The sequence below is a fragment of the Stegastes partitus genome, unplaced genomic scaffold, assembly GCF_000690725.1.
Source record: "Stegastes partitus isolate 25-593 unplaced genomic scaffold, Stegastes_partitus-1.0.2 Scaffold7, whole genome shotgun sequence".
NCBI lineage: Eukaryota > Metazoa > Chordata > Actinopteri > Pomacentridae > Stegastes > Stegastes partitus.
Genome location: NW_007577738.1, coordinates 89065 through 111079, shown reverse-complemented (window position 1 = coordinate 111079; position 22015 = coordinate 89065). Strand labels below are relative to the sequence as shown.

At 38.6% G+C, this 22015-nt stretch overlaps 2 protein-coding genes and 1 long non-coding RNA gene across 4 annotated transcripts in view; all 3 read left to right on the top strand.

The window, feature by feature from the left end:
- bcor (BCL6 corepressor) overlaps positions 1-1701 on the top strand; it is a 35066-nt gene extending 33365 nt beyond the window's left edge. For both annotated transcript variants that reach the window (XM_008281624.1, XM_008281616.1), the window contains 3 exons: positions 130-207; positions 372-525; positions 622-1701. In XM_008281624.1, the coding sequence (XP_008279846.1) occupies positions 130-207; positions 372-525; positions 622-952 (563 nt within the window). In that variant the 3' untranslated portion in view covers positions 953-1701. The remainder of the gene's footprint in view (positions 1-129; positions 208-371; positions 526-621) is intronic.
- A 9526-nt stretch (positions 1702-11227) lies between these two features.
- On the top strand, positions 11228-18340 carry atp6ap2 (ATPase H+ transporting accessory protein 2). Its single transcript, XM_008281603.1, has 9 exons — positions 11228-11333; positions 12800-12930; positions 13043-13171; positions 13273-13368; positions 13478-13615; positions 13771-13824; positions 13919-14068; positions 14153-14272; positions 17459-18340. Exons 1-9 carry the CDS (start codon positions 11258-11260, stop codon positions 17651-17653), a joined length of 1089 nt encoding a protein of 362 aa, XP_008279825.1. The 5' UTR covers positions 11228-11257; the 3' UTR covers positions 17654-18340.
- Positions 18341-19224: 884 nt separating this feature from the next.
- On the top strand, positions 19225-21583 carry LOC103357163 (uncharacterized). Its single transcript, XR_520181.1, has 3 exons — positions 19225-19353; positions 19950-20039; positions 20900-21583. It is a non-coding gene; the product is annotated as an uncharacterized LOC103357163 (long non-coding RNA).
- Positions 21584-22015: the final 432 nt, after the last annotated feature.

Below are 22015 nucleotides of genomic sequence, written 5' to 3'. Positions count from 1 at the left end.
TTTTTTTTTCCTGTGCTCTTTATCCATTTTTCTGCTGTAGTCTCCAAGGGCAATTGTATTTGCCTCGTTGGCTGTCCCCGGGGCTCCGGCTCTTGAATAACAGGCTTCGTTCCTCTCCTCTCTCCATAGATTATTTTGCTGACCTTCAGGGCCGCTCGGATGACGACCCGGGGCTTTATTGGGAATTCTATGGCAGCGCTGTGTGTGGTGAGTACTGATCAGCACTCTGTGTGTGTCCTTTAGTGCTTACAAAGTCTTTATTTTTAAACATCATCAGTGTCCGTGCATCCTCCTCATTTAGGCAAAGGCAGCTTTATGGTAATGTTGACGCTCACTAAAAATGTTCCATGTGTGCTTTTTTTACATTTTAGAGTCTAGCGAAGAAGGCGGCATCTACGACATCCTGGCCGACCCCCCAGGCCCAGAGGACGAGGACGAGGATGATAAAAGGGAGGTGTTTGAGTTCGAGTTCTCTGACCGACCTCTCCTGCCTTGCTACAACATCCAGGTGTCCCTCTCCCAGGGGTGAGCTTTGATCTTGAGAGCACCCTTTTCCTTTTTTTTTTCCTTCCTCTGTTGGCCCTCATTCCTAAACATTGGTTGGTGTTCCTCCTCTTCCAGACCGAGAAACTGGCTGCTGCTGTCCGACGTGCTTCGCCGGCTGCGGATGTCGGCCCGCGGGTTCCGACAGACCTTCCCCCACATGGAGGTGGTGACGGTGGCGGAGGCAGAGTTTTACCGACAGGCGTCCCTGTCGCAGCTCTTCTCCTGCCCAGAGGAGCTGGAGGGCTTCCATCCCGACAGCAAGGAGCTGCTGGACCTGGTGGAGGACAGCGCCGAGCTGGCCGCCCTGCTGGGCTCCACGCTGGAGTGTCTGGACGACCGCTGGGACCACCCGGGGGACAAACTGAAGGACAAAATCAAGGCCGTCGGCAAGTTGGGCTCATCCTGACCCCTCTGACCCGCTGAACCCTGACCTTGAAATCCTTATCGACTGCAGTTTGCTTCAGAACCGAGCAGGGGTTGTGATGATTTGCCTTATAGCCTGACGCTTCGTTCCTGCGCTTCGGCCCGAACCCGGACCAGCACTGGTGCACTGTACAGATGGACTGACCTACTGGCTGACTGGGCTGCTGAAACGTTTCCCTCTGAGGATCAATACATTTGTGACTCAACAGACTTAATAATGGTCTTATTTTTATAAATTAATATATGTATAAATAAATAAATATATAAATATATAAATATATATATATATAAAATATCGAGAGATTTTTTTTTTTCCCGGATGTTGCTCACGACTCTTCCCTGAAAGATTTTTTTATGGAGCTGCAGTCGCGTTGCCAGCGACTGGACGGAGTGTGTGTGTGTGTGTGTGTGAGCGCGCAGCACATTGTGCATGTGTGTAGCTGTACAGAATAGTACTGAGGCTGTGCTATTGAATGTGGTATTTGTGTTTATAGGAAGCACATGATGTCCTGTTTTTTTTTTTTTTTTTTTCTTCCTTTCTTCCTCCTCAGACTTTAGTGCTCGCTTGAGCCTCAGGGGCTATTTTGTTGTATTTTTTTATGTTCAGATTTTTTGCTTCCTGTTTAGTCTGTAATTTAACATGCAAAACTACAAAATTGTTTGTATAATAAAAGTTTTAAGATGATGTTGATATTTCACCCTTCGGCACAGAGCTTGTACATAACAGGGAGGCTACTGCAGTAAAGTAATTTCTGGTGTGTTCATTTTTGTTTTAACTTTGTAATTAAAATATCTCATAATTTGTATTTATATTTTACAAAAGAAGTTGCTTTAAAATAAATATACAAACTGCAAGATGAGCTATGCGTTCTGCTCCTCATTGTGTCGTCGGTGAATTAATTTGCGCTCAGACAACTTAAGTTTTGATGGGTGCCCTGTCAGAGACAATCTTTATGCCCAATTACTCCTGGATGTGGTCGAGGCTTGAACGCCAGCGCGATCCTATATTGCCATCTCTTGGAAAATGTTAGTACTGTAGGTGTCGGCAATTTATTGCTGCAGCCATGAGAGAACAATTTGCCAACTCCCTTGTGCCGTGTCTGCGTGAGCAAAGCTGGTGGCTTGCAGTGCTCTCTAGTGTACAAAGCTGGAAATAGAGCACATTAAGCTGCAATGAGGGAACACCAGAGGTAGGAAAAGTCAGAAATTCAGAGTAGCAGAGCAGATAAAACTGACTAAAATGCATAAATAAAAAAAAGTCGATTTAAAAAAACAAAAAAAAAAAACAGATCTTGAGTTTGTTTTTAAAAACTATCAAGACTCTCTTCTGCCCTCAGGCCTTCAGGAAGCTGTTCTCAGAGACTTGTGGCGTAATAACAAATGGATGCGTCACTGTGGGTTGTTGTTGTTTAATTAAAAAGCTACCAAAAGACCTGAGGGTTCGACAATAATGTTTGGGCTCAGTGAAAGACATGAACGCAGTAGCTTGTGTCAGTCTTTTTTAGTTATGACAACTTCTGATTTAAGTATGTTCCACCAACAAACTACAGTGAGTTGAGGGAATTAGTTTTTCCTTTCCATTTAAATGTTCATTACCACTCAGTTATTGATTGGTGGCATAAACACATACGTTTTTCAGTTGATTACTCATAAATATAAGGTCGTTCCAAGTAGTATTTCCACATGATTTAACCAGAATTTTTAAATTGTGTTTTGTATTTAGTTTGCAGAATTATGAACACAAGTTTTTAATTCGACAAATTAAGAAAATAAATAAAGTTGCTCCAGTCTTAGGAAGGTAGGGGAGGGGACTTGATATCCTGACCTCAAGATGAGGAAAAATGAAGTCAAATTTGTTAGGGTGCCCCAACTAAAATTTAGTTTTAAAACAACTAACGCAGAAATTTTAGTAGAAATTTACCACAATACTAAGTTGATACAATTACCACTATGGTACCAAATTTTACTCCAAACCCTTAAGACACAATCCAACTCTCCAAAACTTGAAAAAATAAATAAAATAAATCCACCAATATTATGTCAAATTAACCGATCCAAAATAATCTTTCAACCCAAAAGGTTTATTTAAATCAGTAAATTAGATTTGTTATCTTGCAGCCGTGGTGGGAACGGGCCCTTTAAATTACTTTTTTGAGTGTAGGATAAAAACAAATCTGATAAATAAGTGCGACCAAGACCAGTCAGAGTTGTATAAACTAATTAAAGGATTATAAAATGACTTCTAAAGCAGACAGGCAGCCTCTGCAGAGATTCTGCTCTCCTTCTGATCTTAGTCAACACATGTGCAGCTGAGTTTTAAAGCAGCTGAAGTTGAGATATATTCTTCTTGGGGAGACCAGAGAGCAGAGTATTACAATAGAAAGTCAAAACCAACAGTAGTGATTCTGATTTGGCTTAAGAGAGAAACAGCTGCAGATTGGCAATGTTTTTTAGATGTTAAAATGCATTCTTATTTATGTCTCCAACGTGAGAATTGAATCTGAGTCGAGGGTTTTTCGCTCGCTGCGTTGGGATTTGCTGTTTCATATTAAGTTTCTGTCTCTGAGTTTCAGCACTAAACACTTGAGCTTTTTTTCTGACTGTACTGGCATGAAAACTAAAATGGAAACACCATCCTCGGATAATTATTTAATATGTCAGACCAAAGGGAGTTTATTTTGTTGTCTGCATCAAGGCAACATCATTTGATAATTTGCTAACTGATTTGGGATAAAAATGCACCACTTAATCTCAATATAAGCTCAAATAATAATCGTTTAAAGGTGGTAGACTTATTATCCAATCCTCTAGTCACATTTGGTATTTTTCATGTTGTCAACAAATGCCATGAATACACAAAACCATTATTGTAAACAAACTACTAAAAACACAAACGCTGTTGCAGTGGCTGAAATGTTTCCTCATATTGATGACCACGAGCCCTCTAGTACCACTTAAACCATCCTGCTGCCATAAATAGGCCCACTAATGCACAAAACTGCTTAAAATAGTTCACTGCAACACACTGCTGACTGTTTTTTTTTTATTTATTTTTTTACTATTTGCTAGAAATCTACAGTGCTCTGCTTTTGGGTTGGTATTGGTTAAAACAGACAGACCACAGACTTGTTAATGACATGGGGTTTGTTGACAGCAGCTGTCAAAAATATCGCCTTTAAACTGAATATATAGACTCACCTGTCAAATCTGATAAATAGTTTGGTGACTTTATCCCAAAATAAGGTTTCAAAAGTAGTTTTACTTGCAGGTTGTGCTTCTACATGTGCACACAGATCAGTTTAGAAAGCCCTGATGTGTCCAACTTCTCTGGTCTATCCCACCAGAACACTTGAATAAATGTCATTCTGATTTACATTATGGATTGTTAGGGCCCCTTTTGTGCGATTAACATCGTCTTGTATGTAAATGAATATGTGCAAGCCTCCGTCCCAGATTGATGCTTACCGTTTGGACCAGGACCCCAAAGCTGCCCTTCCGATCGAGCTGCACCAATCACCACAGCTCCCTTTAAGACCTTGAGAAAGACGTCCCTCCAGGCAGCTGTGATTTGGCATGAGCAGCTCGCCGCTGTGGCTCTTAAACTGGTTCATAGCAGATCTGGGTGTCGTTCAGTTGAATGCATGAGACACTTGCTGTCAGTGGAGGCTGGACCAGGTTTAGGGGTTTTGTTTTGCACATTTTGTTAAGCGCATTTGGAGTCTAAGTACGTTTGTTTGCCAGGTTTTTAGGGTGCTGATCCAACTGTAATTTTAGTTTGGGTAAATTTCAGTTCTTTTGCTTTAATGTAGACTTCCTGTTAGAAGTCCTCGTTTTGAGTAGCATCCACCCAATTAGATTTTTTTTTGTTCTCAAAATGTTCTGAGAGTGTTCTACAAAGTTCTAGTGATATTTTTCATGGGATGCTTTGCAGTTTTTTGTTCTTTTAGTTCCTAGAATGTTCTCTTTAAAGGCAAGGCATTGCTGGATCAGTATGCAGTGATAGTCTTCAAACAGTTTTCAAATGTTGCATTTAGAACATCCTCCCTTTGCTATCCTGTTATATTGGGTAACACTGTGGCAATATTTATTTTTTTTTTTTAAGTTCTTATGTATTACCTCAACAAAATTGTCTATCATTGCAAAAATATCACAACACAGGGACATTTTATATAAAAGACGCTGTTATGACCTTCTCAGGAGGTCACAACAAATAAGGAAGAGCACCATGGTAAACATTTAAATAGTTCTTTATTAAATCATATATGACCAAATTAGATAGCCAATCAAACTTTGGTGTGCCTGTAGAGCAGGGGTGGGCAATCCTGGTCCTCGAGGGCCACAATCCTGCATGTTTTAGATGTTTCCTTCTTCCAACACACCTGATTCAAATGATCAGGATCGTTATCAGGCTTCTGCAGAGCTTGATGATGAGCTGATCATTTGAAACATTTGTGTTGGAAGAGAGAAACATCTAAAACATGCAGGATTGTGGCCCTCGAGGACCAGGATTGCCCACCCCTGCTGTAGCGAAAGCCAGAGTAGAGAAGAGAGAGTTAGAGCAACTACAGGACTTATGTAACTTCCTCCCACTGGGCCCAGGTGTGCTGAGTTACTCCAATCAAGCCACTGCAAATGAGAAACAGGTAAGGACACACCTCTAAGATGACAACAGCGGTAACGACACTCCCCGGTGATCCCACAGGGGCATCACAGACACTCTGTCATCAGGGGGACTAGATAACATCCTAAAAACATTTTTCAGTGTTGGTGTGAGAGGATCCTTTTTTTGTTATCATGTAACATAAATGGTGTTCAAACATTGTCCAAGCATCCTCTGAATGTTGCACTTTGTGTCTTATCATTAGTGGATATGATAAATATCCTTTAACATGTTTGCTGAACATGAGACTAAAACGTTTTCTATCAAACATGATTGGAACTTTTAGCTTATTTTTGTCAGTGTTAGCTGGGCATTGCCCTCCTTTCCTCAATACAATCTGTTCTGATTTATTGCTGTTATCACAAAGACCTACTTACATTAAAATCAACTTTGGTTCAACAGCAACCTGGTTGTTTATTTGTTGCTTCCCTTTTTCCAGGTGAAGTGGTTTGTACCATGAAAACAGTCAAGAAAAACAATTTTATAAATAGATTTTCTGAAACAAAATCTCTGTAAGTAGTGCAACTGTCCTGAAGCTCAACTGTGCTCTAACATTAGTCCAACAACTGACAATTGTCTCTTTGACATTGCAGAATTTTGCTTTAGGCAAAATATAATGTCCGTTGTCTGCTGTGTGCAGTTAAGGTGACTGGATGCGTGCAGTGGGGTTTGCTGGGCTTCACAGGACTATACCAGAACCCAGGAGTGGATTATTCAATGGTCTGGATCATATTCTTTGAATGTGCGGATCAACTCTTCTCACATGCGTCCAATCAGCCACTGAAGATCTGGATTTACAGGCTGCTGTAGAGAAAACCAGAAGACTGTGAGGCTCTGAGGAATGCAGTGAATTAGCAGGAAAAATGATGACTGTAGTAAAGTCGCTCACACAAAACAGGTAGGGCTTAAAACTAAACTCCCAGCTGCTCTGCGTCTGCAGAGTGGGGGCCGAGGGATCCATGTGTGACTGCCAAGCGCAAAATTCAGGAGTTTTAGCTGATCCACAAGCTGACACTTGAGCTTGAAAGATGGGCCATCCAGCTCCTGAGACCATAAATAAACCTTTACAGAACTGCTGGAGAAAGCAGGCTACAATCAGGACGATCCGCAGACTTTTTTTTTAATGTCAAAAAGGTGACTAAAGCTGTGCAAAGTGACTGTTTTGTTTAGCAGCAAGAGAGCGTTATTGGAGTCGCAGATTTAGCTGATGTCAGCAGGCAGAGAGGATGATGGTTCATTTCACATATCCAGGGAAAAGCGCCAGACCGGAGTCGGGTGTCAGAGGCTGTCAGACAGCTAATTGAGACGCCTCTCAGCCCAAACAGTGAAGTCAGAGAGTCACGTCCTGAGGCAGGAGGGTCACACTCAGCATCAAGAGCTCCACTCTGACTAACCCAACCGAGCAGCAGGATGTAATTGCGGATATAAAGGCTTGAATCTGAACATCAGCCTCTAATAACCAGCTATTGTGGATAATAAATGGACGGCATGTAAGTGAAAAGAAAAAAAGAGGTGTAAGTTTTTGTACGGCGTATTAGACAGGATTACAGCCCACTCTGCGGTGAACGGCTCCTTTCTCCTAATTATTAGCAAAATCACCAGAATGGTGGCAAGTAGACCTAAAAATGATGGCTCATGTGCAGCAGACTTTTCTACATTATTAATGCACCCCAGAAATAGGTTTGGTGATTTAACTGATGTGTAAAATTTAAAGATTTTGGACAACTACTGTGGATAAGTAGATTTACAACGTTGCTCCAGCCAACACCAAAGCTTACCAAAACAATACCTCCAGTCATGCAGACAACTGCTTTTAAAACTTGGGAATCTCTTCGTGTAACAACTAGTTTAGGGTTTAAATGTAATTTTTGGAGCTATTAACTGCTGTTTTACAGTTTTTTTGTATTTGTATTTTTTTTTTTTAACCCATTTTGTGAAATTTAAAAATAGTAAAATGACAGGAAAGAAAGGAATTCACATGTAATCCATAAAAGAAAATGTAACTAATGTCCTCAATTAAAAAACTATACTTCTATTCTGCCACTATACTAAAATATAAACTACATATGATTGTAAAATTAAGGAAAATGAAGGATTGAAAAATGGTATTTTATTTATTTATTTTACATTTTTTTAATGTGTTGACTGTAAAAATAAAACAAGCCAAAAGTGTACATGACATCCACATCAAAAAAATGATTTTTATTTTTTTATTTTTTATTTTTTACAAATATTAATCTGTTTTTTTTTCACAATGTGGGACATTTAAAAGACACTTTTACTGTATTTTAATCTACTCAATATCATTATTTTACATCACAGTTTTGGGACATTTTTTCTGGCATCTTTGCTGTGGATTTTAACATTCGTTTGTGGGATTTTTATTTTTATTTTCAGCAGTGTATGTCAGACTGTCATTCTCCAACTCAAGCCTTATTAGATTTTTTTTCCTTTCAAAAAAGATTAAAAGTACGAATGCATAATGTGAGCTTGTGCACAACACCGTCCTATGTGTTCCTTTTATTTCAGTTTCTTTTCTTTGTTTTATTCTTTTGTTGCTCAGTATTGTTAGGTCTAGTGAAAAATTCTATTCCTCTCATGCAATTTTTGGTTTGGATGTCACAGCGTTGCCATAAAATAATTTTCAATCATTTTACAATCAGGAGAATATAATCGGTTGTTACATGGTTGACAATGCAAGACTTTTGCCATCTGTCTCTGGAGATAATGGAGAGATCTTATCTTATCCTGACACAGCCTGTGGATTTGATTAGGGAGGTTTAAGGATAAAATCAAAGTGATGCCACAGCTAAAGTGTGGAAACACGGAAGGACCTTTGACCAAGTAAACAATAAATCAGTCAACAGGCATTTGATAGCTGAGTGCTGCTGCACTGCATTAAGTCAATGCTTTTACAAACCATACAGACACATATAAACAGGTAGAAGGCCCCCATAACCCTAGTGAGGATTAAGCGGTGTATAGATAATGGATGGATGGATGGATGGATGGATGATTCACATTTAGGAATGCAGCTAATGGTTATTTTTAATAGCTGATTTATCTTTTTTTTATTTTTTTTTATTTCTAGTATTAAAATAGTTGTTTATTCTATCAAATGTCAGAAAATATCTGTCTTAAAATGCCTTTTTGAAAGACTTTTGAACCTAAATAAAACACAAAGAGCAGGAGCAACTTTTTTTTTTTTTTTTTTTAACTAAGCAATTGATTGAAATCAAAATGAACTCATTTTTAATTATTTTTTCCACAGCTACACAACAAAATCCTAAACACAGAAAAAAATGCAAGCTGTATCCACGTAAAAGTAAAAACAAAACAAACAAAAAAAACGTTATTTAAGCTTGTCTGACTGATAATTGCTTATAGATCAAATTAGACCGTCTGAAGAATAATAGTTCATTCTTTATGCTACATTAGTTGTTTGGTGACTACTGGCAGCCGGTCACCGTCTTCATATGGAGTCCTTCCTTCAGGCTGCTGCTGCAGGATGCTCTAAATAAAAACCCAGCACTTTAGACCCTCTTTTATCCCTCAAAGACTGAATCTTTTTCTGTAATAGAGCCTGTCACACCTGCACTTTGTATTTGGTATTGGTTTTAATGTTATCTTTAACTTTTTATCAACAGGACAAAATTAGTGTTTCTATTTTTGACTTGATCTGCCTGCAGTTTTTTGTTTTTGTACATCATTACTATTTATTTTTAACCTTTGTATATATACTGTATATTTTTTTTGCTTTTACGTGTGTGCGTATTGACTGTTGCTGTCCATTGTCAGTGTTTAACTGTGACGTGTGTTCATGCCCACATGCAGACAACTTACAGATACAAAAGTATTTCAGTAATTCAGTTCCCTGTTTTATATATATTGTTGGCTTCATAGTTTCATTCTAAGTCTCAGAGGGAAAGAAAAAAAGGTGGATCCCATGAATGTTCATTTTCATCCATGATAGTTTCAGTTTACAGGTATATGACAAGTGAAAAGGATCTCTTGTTGCATATGACTTGAGTATGGGGAGTCTCATATAGCAGAGATAAAAAAAAAAGGAATATTACCATAAAACCTTGTAAAGCTTCCAAGTTTCAGACGTTTCACATGTTTTATAATTATAGATGAAATATAGCTGTGGCATTTGACAAATGCATTGATAAAAATATGGGTGAACCACAACAACAAAGCCAAGAGTCAGTTTTTTCAGTCAGCATGTAAACTGATTTTTTTTTTCTTTGAGTTTTACTAAATATTATCTGTCAATTAACAAAACAGGGAAAATCTGTAAAATAGCAGTTAAGAGATTGTTTTTTTTCCCAGTCCTTAATATACAGAGTTTTCTTTAAAAAATAATGGAAAATGTCTTTAAAATAGTTGTATTTTTGCTGCTTTAAATGCAGTTTAAAAAACAAAACAAAAAACAAAACAAGTATTTTTACAGCGATCACAGGGGCAGGATTGAAACTGACCTACCTGTGCTTCATGTTAAGGTTCTAGTGTCCCCATCTACACGTCATTCAGGCAAACGTTAATGTATTAATGTTAAATTTGAAAAAAATAAAATTGAGTAGAAGTAAGAGCAGGAATTCCTGTCATGAGCACTGAAAGGTGAAAGGCCAGATGCCTCCTTCAAATCAGGGTGGCCTTAAGGGCATAGATCCAATATGCCTCTCTTTTTTTTGAGGCATTTGATTTTATATCCACCGCTGGCACCAAAGTGAACAACTTTGATACTTGGTACTCTTAGGGTTGAATCACTCTCATCTTGGGCTTCCTTGTAGTGTTTGGTCATAGGGTAGCTCAAACTCATAAACAGCTTACCTGCGTTTCCTTTCAGGCCTACATAGAAACAGCCACAAATGCATTCAAGTGGGTACACAATATGAGCAGTATTACAATTTGTAAAACTGGTGATATGCGAGGTTTTGTTAGTAGATACATCTCTACAAGTATAATCACATTCTCATAGTATTGCAGTTACCACAGCAAAAATGTCCCTTGGATCGGTTCAGCCAAGTGTTACGTTTGGAAGAAGAACTCCTGACTAGTTTACCCTTGATCATGGAAGACATTCTGAAGCTGATCCCTTGGGGTTCAGTGAAAATCTCACATAAAGAAGTGTTCCTTGAAATGATATCCCAGTTTTTCTTTAGGATATGTTTTTGATCTGGACAGCTGCTTTGTGGCAAAGTAAGGCTTTCTCCTCTCAAGTGACAGAGCTCTGTTGTGAACTTGAATGTGGGTTTGATATATTCTCTGTCTGAAAAGCCGCTGCACGTCCATAGACTGAGTTTTTAAAGCCTGATTAGAATAACATGAACATGTCAATCTCTGGATTTGTCCATACGGGATCATTTTAATGAGCCACAGGGGAGGTTTTTAATGTCATTTTACATTTGATATGTACATGTACAGTCTATAATTTGAAATTTAATTGACATTTTCGTGTATTTCATAAAATCTGCAAAATAAACAGTAAAAAAAGAAAAAAAAAATCAGCAAAATGACTGATGTTTTGTTCAACATGAGGCTGAAGGTAGCTGCACTAAGTCTCCCATCATCCCTTGCGGCGTCGTGACGTCGGGTCAGCTGACTGCTGCTGTAGCAAGGAGAAAGATGTCGCTGACGAACTGGCGAAGGATGGAGGCTGTTTTTTCCGTCGCGTTTGCCCTCTGCGTCCTTTTCACAAACGGTAAGGAGAGTGCAATAGTAGACAGTCGTTATTAACTTCTCGGTGTGCTTCTTCGCCTCTTAATTCTAACGTCACGGCGTCACGTATGAGCTGCTTTAGCTAATGACAGGTCGACAAACTAGCCAGGAACATCGTTAGCATGTGTAGCTTCCTTATTTTTTCTTGTGTCACGTCTCATACTGTCGCATGGATATGAATGAGGATAATATCTGTCTGTAATTGTGTTATTTTGGATATTTCATCGGTTTGGGCCACCGACAACATCTGAAGATCATACAGTTAGCTTGTTGCTAACACCGTCTTAGCGCGCTAGCATACGCAAAGCTGGCAGTTGGAGGAATATTTCGAAAAGGAAAGGTTAACAAATTCGTCGAGGTCATTTAAAATGAACTAAAAATGTGTGCAAGTTTTTGCTTCCTAGTTGCTGGTTACTCATTCACAGTAGGCTGTGTTGTCATGTGACAGGTTCTTCACCGGTAGTTCCTCTTTAACGTTCATCATCAGCTCTCTGTCACGAGTTTCTGTCTCCATCCTGAGCGTCCTGTGATGTTAAAATGCTTACTTCACTTAGAAAGCAGCTACTTGTGTTGACTGTAAAGCACAATTTACATGTCAGTGAGAGTCAACTGTAGTATTACTGTGATAGAAATGGCACGGATTCTCTTTTTAGAGGTCCATCCTCCAGCTGCAAAGGATGAACTTTTTACAGGCACTATGCAGTCTTAATGCCTTTTCAGTAGCTATGGAAAATTAGCGATGGTGCAGTAAATAGTCACTGATATTCCTACCTCATAAATTACAAAAAAATAGTGTTGACTTCCAACATTTACTATAAATTGGGACAAGGTGATATAGTTGGACTAATTTTAGATCCATATTTGTTAATTCTAGTCAGACAATAAATGTTAAACTCAAAACGCTTCTTCTGAAATCATGTCATCCTTCACTCAGTCATTATTTTATGCATAATGCGTACTCAAAGGTTTATTCTGTCGTGAGAAATAAAAGATCAAATTCAAATTTCCGTGCAGCATCACATAACTGCACAACTTTTCACACCTATCAAAGGCAAAGCATTGCAGCATTTCAAAAAGTACTTGATGTGCCATGACTGTTTTTTGTTCCTTTTGTGGGAAGTCCTGATTGCACAATAGTGGATACATTTTACACTTAGAAACTGAGGAAGCAAAACAAAGTCACAGAGAGTGTGCTAGGCAGCAAATTGGTAGTGGTTTCCAACACAGCATGAATAATCACTGAAGAAATGTTGTGGTGTGTTGTGCTTGAAAAAAAAAGGATGCATTTTGCTAAGCTGAGAATATTAACACTTAAAAGTTGTAAACTTGTGATCTTTTTGCAAGTCTGTTAGGTTGAGAAAAATGTTTGTTTTCTGCTTGGAAGCATTCATGCAGCTACCTTCGTTTTCACATTATGCTTGGATTGACAGTTCTGTCATTTTTCCACAGGTGTCCATGGAGACAGCTTGACAGTGCTGCAGGCTCCAGACTTTGTGTCCTTCCAGAAAGGCGACTGGCCTGTTTCTGGAGAGAAGATCCCTGACCTGGTGGCTTTGTCTATGGGCTTCTCTGTTCAAGAGGTGCTTTGTTATGTAATGCTCCACAAGTTTAGTTATGTGTTGTGTTTGTAGAACGAGCTGAAGCTTATGCTTATTTTACCTTCATTTTCACTATGCGTGTTCATTTGCACAGGATCTGTCCTGGCCAGGCCTCCAGGCTGGTCCGTTGTTTCAGAGACCCCGGGCTAACGTACTGGTGGTGGTGAGAGGAGTCGATAGCCTGGCTCTGCCTCAGAGTGTGGCGTCCTACCCCCTGGAGAATGTGAGTCAGACTGGTTTTGCACTTCAAATTTTTGCCTTGACGTAAACAGAAGTGTATTGCGTTTGCTTCATTTTCTCAATGGGTTATCTTCTTTCCTGCAGCCGGTACCCTTCACCCTGGATAGTGTTGCAGAGACTGTACACTCTTTGTTTGCTGAGGACACACCTGTGGTGCTGCAGCTGGCCCCCAGTGAGGAGGTAATGCCCAAATATTTGGAGTGAACAAGGAATACTGACCATATCACTGTTAAAACACTAATTTGTTACCTTTTTTTTTTTTTTTTTTTATAAACTTATTTGTATTCAGCGGCTCTATATGCTTGGTAAGGCCAATGCTGTATTTGAGGATTTACCGGTCACCTTGCAGCAGATCCGTGCACGTCTGTCCCAGGACGGCTCTGTGCTGGCGTCTCTGCCACTTAACTCTCTCAGCCGAAATGCAGAGGTCAGTTTCTAACAGCATTAGCTTTTATATATCATGTTTGTTAAGCAAAATTATACTATGACTTCACTCCTAGCTAACCAAAACTCCTCATTGGGTTGTTGTTGAAAAGGAAAACCACATTCTGTCATTCTTAACTGTATTGTTTTACTTCTTAGGCTGATTTGCTTTTCCTGTCTGAGGTCCAAGTACTGCATGATATCACAGCTCTGGTAAGTCATCCAAACTTGCTGAAACCATTATTTTCTCCTTATAAGGAGGATAGTCTGTCAGGTTTAACCTCGATGTCTCCTTCCTCTCCTGTAGCTGCAGAGACACAGACATTTGGCGAAGGACCACTCCCCTGACCTTTACTCACTGGAACTGTCTGGCCTGGAGGAGCTGAGTAGGCTTTATGGCCAGGACTCTCCTCAGTACCGCGACGCCACAGCCATTCTTGCTTCTGTCCTCAAGAAGGTAAGGAGGAGATCTGAAAAAATAATACAAATCATCAGCCATTAATTTAAGCAGATTTTAACCATGTATGTTTTTTCATTGTAGTTCGGAGAGGATGTGTACAGTCTCTACGGCAACAGTGCAGTGGTGGAGGTTGTTACAGTAAAGACCTTTGAAGCTCCTTTGACCAGGAAGTCTCGTTCAATCTTGGAATCCAAACAGATTGTAAGTCGGAGGGAACCTGCTATTTAACTTTTTACTGTTTAGTGCCAACAGAAGACTTTCCAATGATTCAGTGAAAGATTTCTAAACATATCCATAGGATTTCTGTAATTGAGGGTAAACTAAGTAACAGTAACACATCAGTGGTACGCAAAATAGTTAAAGATCACCACAAACTTCAGTCAGCTTTGTGTTTCTCTTGACTTTCCGAGATGTTTTTTGTAATTCCATGCTTGCTCGGTAGCCGTTTGATATATCCCACGCAATGAATATTTTCTGACCAGGAGATCCTCTCAATTTGCACAACATGACTCAAAGACGGCATGTGGTCTGTAAGCAGTCTTCTATAGAGCAGATGAGTTCATCAGACAGGTCAACTGGCAGCTCAGAGCTCAACAGACTCTTGAGTTGTCAGTATGTCACAAACAGCTAAATCTTTGTTCAGGCAGTGGTTTTCAACCAGATGAATAAATGTGGAGGCAGCATTCCTTTTGTGAGGTGAACCACATGCAGTTAACAAAATGTTGCCAATTCAACAGTGGTCAGAGTGAGGTGACTGTTAAGGTCAATTGTGAGGGCAATGGCAGCATGTGAGAGTAGATTCTCAACCTACGCACATTGGTTAGCCACATCATGCGCCTTTGTCAACCAGGCAAGCTGGAGTTTAAATCCATTTTTCCTGTAACTGAGTTATGGTGTTGAATAATGGCCAGAAAGGAGTTTTTTTTTTGTTTTTTTTTAGAATGTTATGGTGTCAAAGAGAAGCTGACCTTGAAGTTTTAGACGTAAAATGCCATTCTGTTATCCATCTTATCCTATCAGACATGTGTAAAACCTTGTGATTAATAGCATATGATCTTTTAAGTTATGACCAAAAACAGGTTTTGCGAGGTCACAGTGACCTTTGACCACGAAAAACAAATCAATTCATGTTGAGTCCAAGTGAGCATTCGTGCCAAATGTTCAGAAATTCTCTCACTACATTCAAGAGATATCGCATTCACACAAATGGAATGGTTATACTTCTGTGTCCAAGCTACAGCTATCGCCTCTGTGAAGGTATAAAAATGTTACTATACATCAGCTACAGATGTCACTGAGATGGTCCATTTAGGGTGATTGCATTTTGGTTCTTACAAGACAAGATTAAGCAAGCTGAAGAAAGCCTCACTCATCTGTTTTAGTAACAAAGGCTTCTCCAACCACAAATGTTTGTTTCCTCATCATGATCGCTGCTCCCTGTCACAATGAAAGAACATAACAATGATATAAAATGGCTATAGACTCTTGTCACAGCAGACATTTTGGCATGTCATAGCCAGACAAGCCCAGGTGTAAATGTTAACCTTTAATATGGCTGCATTCATTTTGGTAATATGATTCCAGGGTCCTGTTATTGTGTGTGCTGCCTCGCTGTCATGGCTTAGACAGATAGTTGGATGGAACTGCAATCATGAACAATTTTTTTTGTATCAGTTGTGCTTTTCCTGCTATGACATCTCAAAATGTCGTCTGTTAAAAAGATCTGTCTCACAGCTGTGACTCCACTTCTATTAGTGTGTGCAGTCCGTATCAAAAAATAAGGGAAAGAATGTGAACTCAATCACTGTGGGGAATATCTGATCAAGTGTTGTGGTGGAGCTATCAGTAGGGGAAATCTGACACTGGATGAACAATTAGAACCTGCGCCATTGGTATGTATGGTGCTGCTAACCCCTTACATCAAGTATAAACCCAAATCCAATCCATGCGTTTCGGTTTTTTGGACTGAGATTGTTTTGATCTTTTGCTCTAATTAAAATAATCAAGGACAGTTTGGGATGATAGAATAAGTCAGAGACAGTCCTGGGAGTCCTGTTAATGCATATTATCTATAACACTCCCATCAAAACTAAAGATTTGAGGTCTGACTACTGTAGCAGATATGCTAAAGTTTTTGTTGAGACTTTTAGAGAGCTGTGTGGTGATATTGAAGGATGTAGTTTGTGGTGCTGTTGAACTCTATTGCATTATACCGAGAGGTATTTTTATTATTTCGTCTATCCTTATTGACACGTTTTTACTGAGCTTGGACATTTTTAGTGTGACTCACAGTTTACCTGGAACCTCAAATAACATCCAGAACAAGTGATTTTACCTCCAGCTGTTCTTGTCGTAGTCGATTAGTTTGTTTTGATATTTTAAATACTCTAATTATCCCTAATGTTTTAACTATTTTAACTATACTCTTATCCAAGTTTCTTATTTCTGTGTGCCTATGTCTTTTAATTTGTTACTTGGTGATATTGCTAGTGACACCTCCACACCTCAACGTATTTTGAGTTTGAGGCCACGTTTACATGTAGCCAGGTATTTTTAAAAAAAGGGATCTACGTTTTCAAAAATAACATTGTTCACACCAGCTTGTTTTCAAAAAAAATCTTTGTTTACACAAACCTGCATGAACATGTTGTTAAGGCCTGCTATGAGCATGCCAAACCAATAGGGGGCAGCGTAACAAGAAGCATAAAGCCATGCTCGTCAGTCAGAATCCTGGAAAAAACACAGCAACAAATGGCACCAATTACTTCCTGTTTCTTCAACGATAATGGTGTGAGGATCGTGAGCGATCCTTCTCCTCTGCTCCTCCACATAATAGAACATTTCTGAATGTAAATGCAAACAGGCCAAAAGCGATTCCTCAAACATAAAAACGAGAACTGCTTTAACAGCATCTATTTCTATCACAATAGCCAAACTGTAAACATGTGTTGCACACATATGACGCTTGTGTTGCATACTGTGACGTCAAACTCCGTCTCCTCTTGTCTACATGCAAACATAAAGACAGAGTTTTTCCAAATCTCCACTTTGACTGGAGTTTCCAGATATGAATGTTTTCGGTGACTTGTAGCTTCATTTACGTGTAAACCAAAGACCCAAACACATTGAAATATCACTGTTTTTGCTATGTGTAAACGGGACCTGAATGAAAAACAGTTTGTCGAATAGCTGAACATTTTAGCCTTCATGAAGGGAGGATATACTGCAGGGCTGTTGTATTTGATTATATTGGTATTAACTAGAAGTATCTAATAAACTGGCTACTGAATGCATATAGCTGCTTAAATTTGATGAGTGAAATCAACTAATTGCAGAATAATTTCCATGGCACACTTTCTTTTTTTGACTGTTGTGATATTTTTCCAGAGTAACCCAGGAAGCCCGTACAACCTGGCCTATAAGTACAACTTCCACTACGCTGTGGTCTTCAACATCGTGCTGTGGCTCATGATCGCTCTGGCCCTGGCTGTCATCGCCATCGCTTACAACCTGTGGAACATGGACCCAGGATATGACAGCATCATCTACAGGATGACCAATCAGAAGATCAGGCTGGACTAAGGCCTGAACATCAACACTCCCACTGTCCCCTTAGAGCCTTCTAGTGAATGTTTGTGTTTTGTGTGAGGTTCTCGTTTAGTGAAGAAACTGTGACGGTTTGAGGGGAGGACGGGAGGTAATCCTGAATCACTGCTGTGTTTACAACACTGGCACTATAACAGACAAAAAACAACAGCATCACAGTTGTGGCACTTAAGTTTGTCTACCAATATCATCCTCCGCTGGTGTATACACTGAACAAATTCAGACTTCCTCCTTTCAGCCTCACAGCTCACATCATTCCTTACACCTTTAACTCCTCACTAACTGTGTTTTATTTGTTTCCCCTGGTGATTGCAATTGTATTTTTTATTGTAAAAAAAAGACACATTGTAATGGTATGAAAGAATGAGATTTGTCTGGTTTCTGTGTGAAGTTGTTGTGCTTGTCTTGCTGTGTGGAACTATTTTAAGTTAAATGAAATCTATGTGTATATATTGAATATACAAATGCAACTATGAGAAACTGCTGTAATGTTATTGTGAAAAGATGTGTCCAGGTAGGTTAAAGTGTGCTTCTAGTCCAAATGACAAATGTGTATTGGATTACATAAATACTTGATCATAATGTTGGTTGTTCGGAACGGTGAAGGATAAACAAAGCTCTGTAAATTGCAATAAATGCCTGACAATAAATTATTAAATGGATCACACTGATTTGATTTCACTTTAGCATACCACGCATGTGCTGTTTTGCATTAAAATTAGCAAAGTTTTATTGTCCTTCACAGTTAAGAAAACAAAAAGTCCTATTAGCAGTGTTTTCTAAAATATCACTGATGAATTCCACCTCATCTAAAAAGCTGATCATGGGCAAAGTGTTTGACAGCTGGCTGGAAATTAGAACATAAAGTAGTCATATCTGTGATTTTCACAATTTATTGAAGTTAGACTGTTTTTCAAATATATTTTGACACTACAAATGCAAAAAAAATAAAAATCATGTTTTAGTTCCTTTAAGTGGATTGTGCTGCAAAGTCTCATTTAATGGCACCCAATGTTTCCACTAATTTCCTAGAGAACAAGTAACTAAATTCTTAGAGATTACAAGAAGGATTCTGTTATCTGATGTTAATTCTGAAGAAATTTTGATTCAGTACCTAGGAATACAGATGTAATAAATGAATATCAGTGTGTTGCTTTTATAGTCTAGTGTTTCGAGTCAATTTTCATTCTTTTAATCTAAATTTTGTTTTGCTAACATGGCAGAAGATTGGAACATGTCATTTTAAGTAACTATATAGTTCTCTGCAGGTGTGTAAAGAGCAATAAACTTTAAAATTGTTGGACAGTAAAATGAAGAGTTTTTTCACATTGTGCACTAAAATAAACTAATCTGAATTAGGTAAGATTTCTAACCTGCGGATTTTGTCTAGTTGCTGCTCATCTCAATCCTCTTTTCTCTGTAAATATTCAGCTTCACTTCGTTACGTGCTCAACTTACCTTGCGTAACAGCTCAGCCAATCAGAGCGCAGAAAAGCGAATCAGCCCCGCCCCCGGCGTCTTCCGCGGTATGTAATTGGCTGTGTGCTTTTGTAACAGCTGGGGTATTAATATCAGACAAGTCTTGGAAGCTCAACGGTGCGTTTACTGCTGCGGACAGTTTTACCTCAAACACAGAAGGAAACAGGACGAAACAATGGTGTGACTGCTGATTAAAGGTAGGACTTGTTTTATCGTTTCTTGGTGTATTGAAACAGTTTGTGGTTAAAGCCCTTGCGGGTGACAGACAGCGGTGTTGACGTTTGCTTTCGTGTGCTATCAGGCTACATAGCTAGCTCTGTGGCTAACAGGTAGTTTGTTTAAATATGTAACACAGATTTACGCAGTTATAAAAACACGTTTACCTTTACGTACTGTGTAGTGGACACGCTTGTGTATCACTTCTTCTCAGCTATATTTGAGAGGTGCGTTAATTTCTTAACACTTAACTATATTTTATTTTAAAACGTATTATTTTCACTTTCACTATCCTGCATTATACAGAGTAGTTAAAATTTCTCTTACCTTTAACATCAGTGTACATTAAATTTAGTTGTTCTATGAGGCAGTTCTTTGTTGACATAATAACAATGTAAGGTTCTGCTTTTCAGCTTATTTAGCTATTTATAGTTCAAATCACAACTTTTTATTCATCTGCATATGAAAATGAAGCTGTTTTTTAGGGTGAAACTAACCCACAACATCTTCAATGTGGTCTTTTAATACTTCACTGGTGACTTTATACTTGCTTACTGTACATCTTTTAACATTTCAGCTACCATCTACGTGGTGAGGAAGATCCGGGCTTCCATTGCTGAGGGAGAGCAACTGGAAAAGCCCATCATTACACCATGTAGTGCATTAGGTAAGACAATGACAACAACCACTACTGCAATGTAGGAAATGGAAACAAATAGGAAAATAATGAAAGGTTATTGTAAGCTGTGTTGCCTTTTGCAGGACAGTCTGCAGGAACCTGTGGCCGTCAAACTGTATAACTTCTCACTCAGAGGGTCAAACTCTGAGCCAATAGTCAGACTGGACTCATTATGTTTCAGTGCTAGAAGTTAACTAGTTTCTCACTTCATTTCAAGTTACCACTCAATAATGTACATTAACATAGTGCAGTAACTACGTATCCTTTAATAACATGCTATTTATTACCTTTGTGCAATAACACACAAGTTATTACACTGTATACTTACACTTTTTATTTATTTATTTGTTTTCTTAGGAATAGTACATTTTACATTCATACTTATGTTTGCATTTTCTGACATATTTTTCAACTTATGTTTATCTATATATTTTGTATTGTTTATATTTCTATGACTTGAATGGGAGCAACTGTATCGTTACTGTAGCGCAATTCCCCCTCAGGGATCAATAAAGTATTTCTGATTCTGAAGTTGTCAGAAAAGTATGAGACTTGTGTTAAATATGAACAGTGAACTTACTATTCACCAGTCTTCAAAAATTCAGACTTTGTGACGTTATATGCCATTACACGCTTGACTGAAACATGAAATCAACAAGCATTTGACATTTTTTGTACATAACCTGCTCTGATGTCAGTGGTTCTACTTTATCTAACCATTATGTCATGAAGCACGTCCACGAGATTAGAGGTATTAGAGGTAAAGGCGGACGGTACATGTAGGTTTATGGAGGATCATTCTAGTGTTCATGTCACTGACCCACATGTGTTTCTCTTTTTTTACTCAGCTGAAGGGAAGGCGGGGAATGGAGTACCTGCTGCACTAACCTCAGGACCTGGTGATGGTGTCGGTGGAGCAGCAGGCTCTGGGATGTCCTCGGAGACAGCTGTGCAAAAGTGTGGCTCCTGACGTTAAAGATTAGGCTGGACACTGGAACTGTGGTCTACTCAGTGGCAAAATTGAATTTGTTACATGTGTATTGTTGCAGCAAAAGGCAATAATTTACTTTCAAGGATGATTTCTAACCATCTGTATGAAACGGTTGACATTAATTATGTCTATACAAAAGTTTACAAACACAGTTTTGGAATACGAAGAATATTATCTCAGCACTTTCCAGTGGCCATGCCCAGCTCAGGATGACTCATGTGTAGGCCTTTTTCACAGTCGACATTTTGACTTACCTCTGCAGCAAAAAAGGGCAACTAATAATAATAAGTAATGACTTTTTAAATTGTAGTTTTGCGGGTGATTTACATTGCAAAATACCACAGGGCCTTGCTTTTACATATATGAATGCCATACAGATATTTATGCCATTAAGCGTTTGTGTGGTTAGTCAACATGGTCTCTGTGAAAAAGGCCTAAATTTATAAACTGCAGTGTTTGAAGTTCTCCTCACAAACCTCTCTTCAGGGGCTGAGCAGGCCTGATGTTTCTGCAGTTACATCAATAAATGATTTTAAAAAAACTCTGGTTGTTGTGATATTTATGTAATTGCATAAAGTAATTATATAAGCTTTTTGGCCTCAGTACTGACCAAAAAAAAAGTGTGTATTCTGAACATTTACAGTATATCATATTTAATTATAACAGTATTAACTATAAAATGTGGTAGCAAAGAAACTAATAGTGATAATGATAACAATGAAAACAAAAACAGACAAATAATAAAAAGTAAAGCAAAAGGAAAGGAGTTTAATCATATAAAAGAAAAAATATATATTGTCTGTTATCTGGTTCACCGTTATGCAAATTTTTAGCTATTAGATTATGTTTGCTGTCTTAGTTTAACATGTTGACATGCTTATACCTGCTAATTAAACCTCAAGAATAGCAGAAATAACCTGTCCACAAGTCCAAGACAGATTTTGCTGATTTTTGAATCTTCTTTTTGTCAAAG

What these genes read in the sequence shown, in the direction of transcription:
- atp6ap2 (XM_008281603.1), top strand. Translation starts at nt 11,258, where the DNA reads ATGTCGCTGACGAACTGGCGAAGGATGGAGGCTGTTTTTTCCGTCGCG. An exon ending in CTCTCAGCCGAAATGCAGAG is followed by an intron (nt 13,616 to 13,770) that starts GTCAGTTTCTAA and finishes TTTACTTCTTAG; the next exon opens with GCTGATTTGCTTTTCCTGTC. An exon ending in TGCATGATATCACAGCTCTG is followed by an intron (nt 13,825 to 13,918) that starts GTAAGTCATCCA and finishes CCTCTCCTGTAG; the next exon opens with CTGCAGAGACACAGACATTT.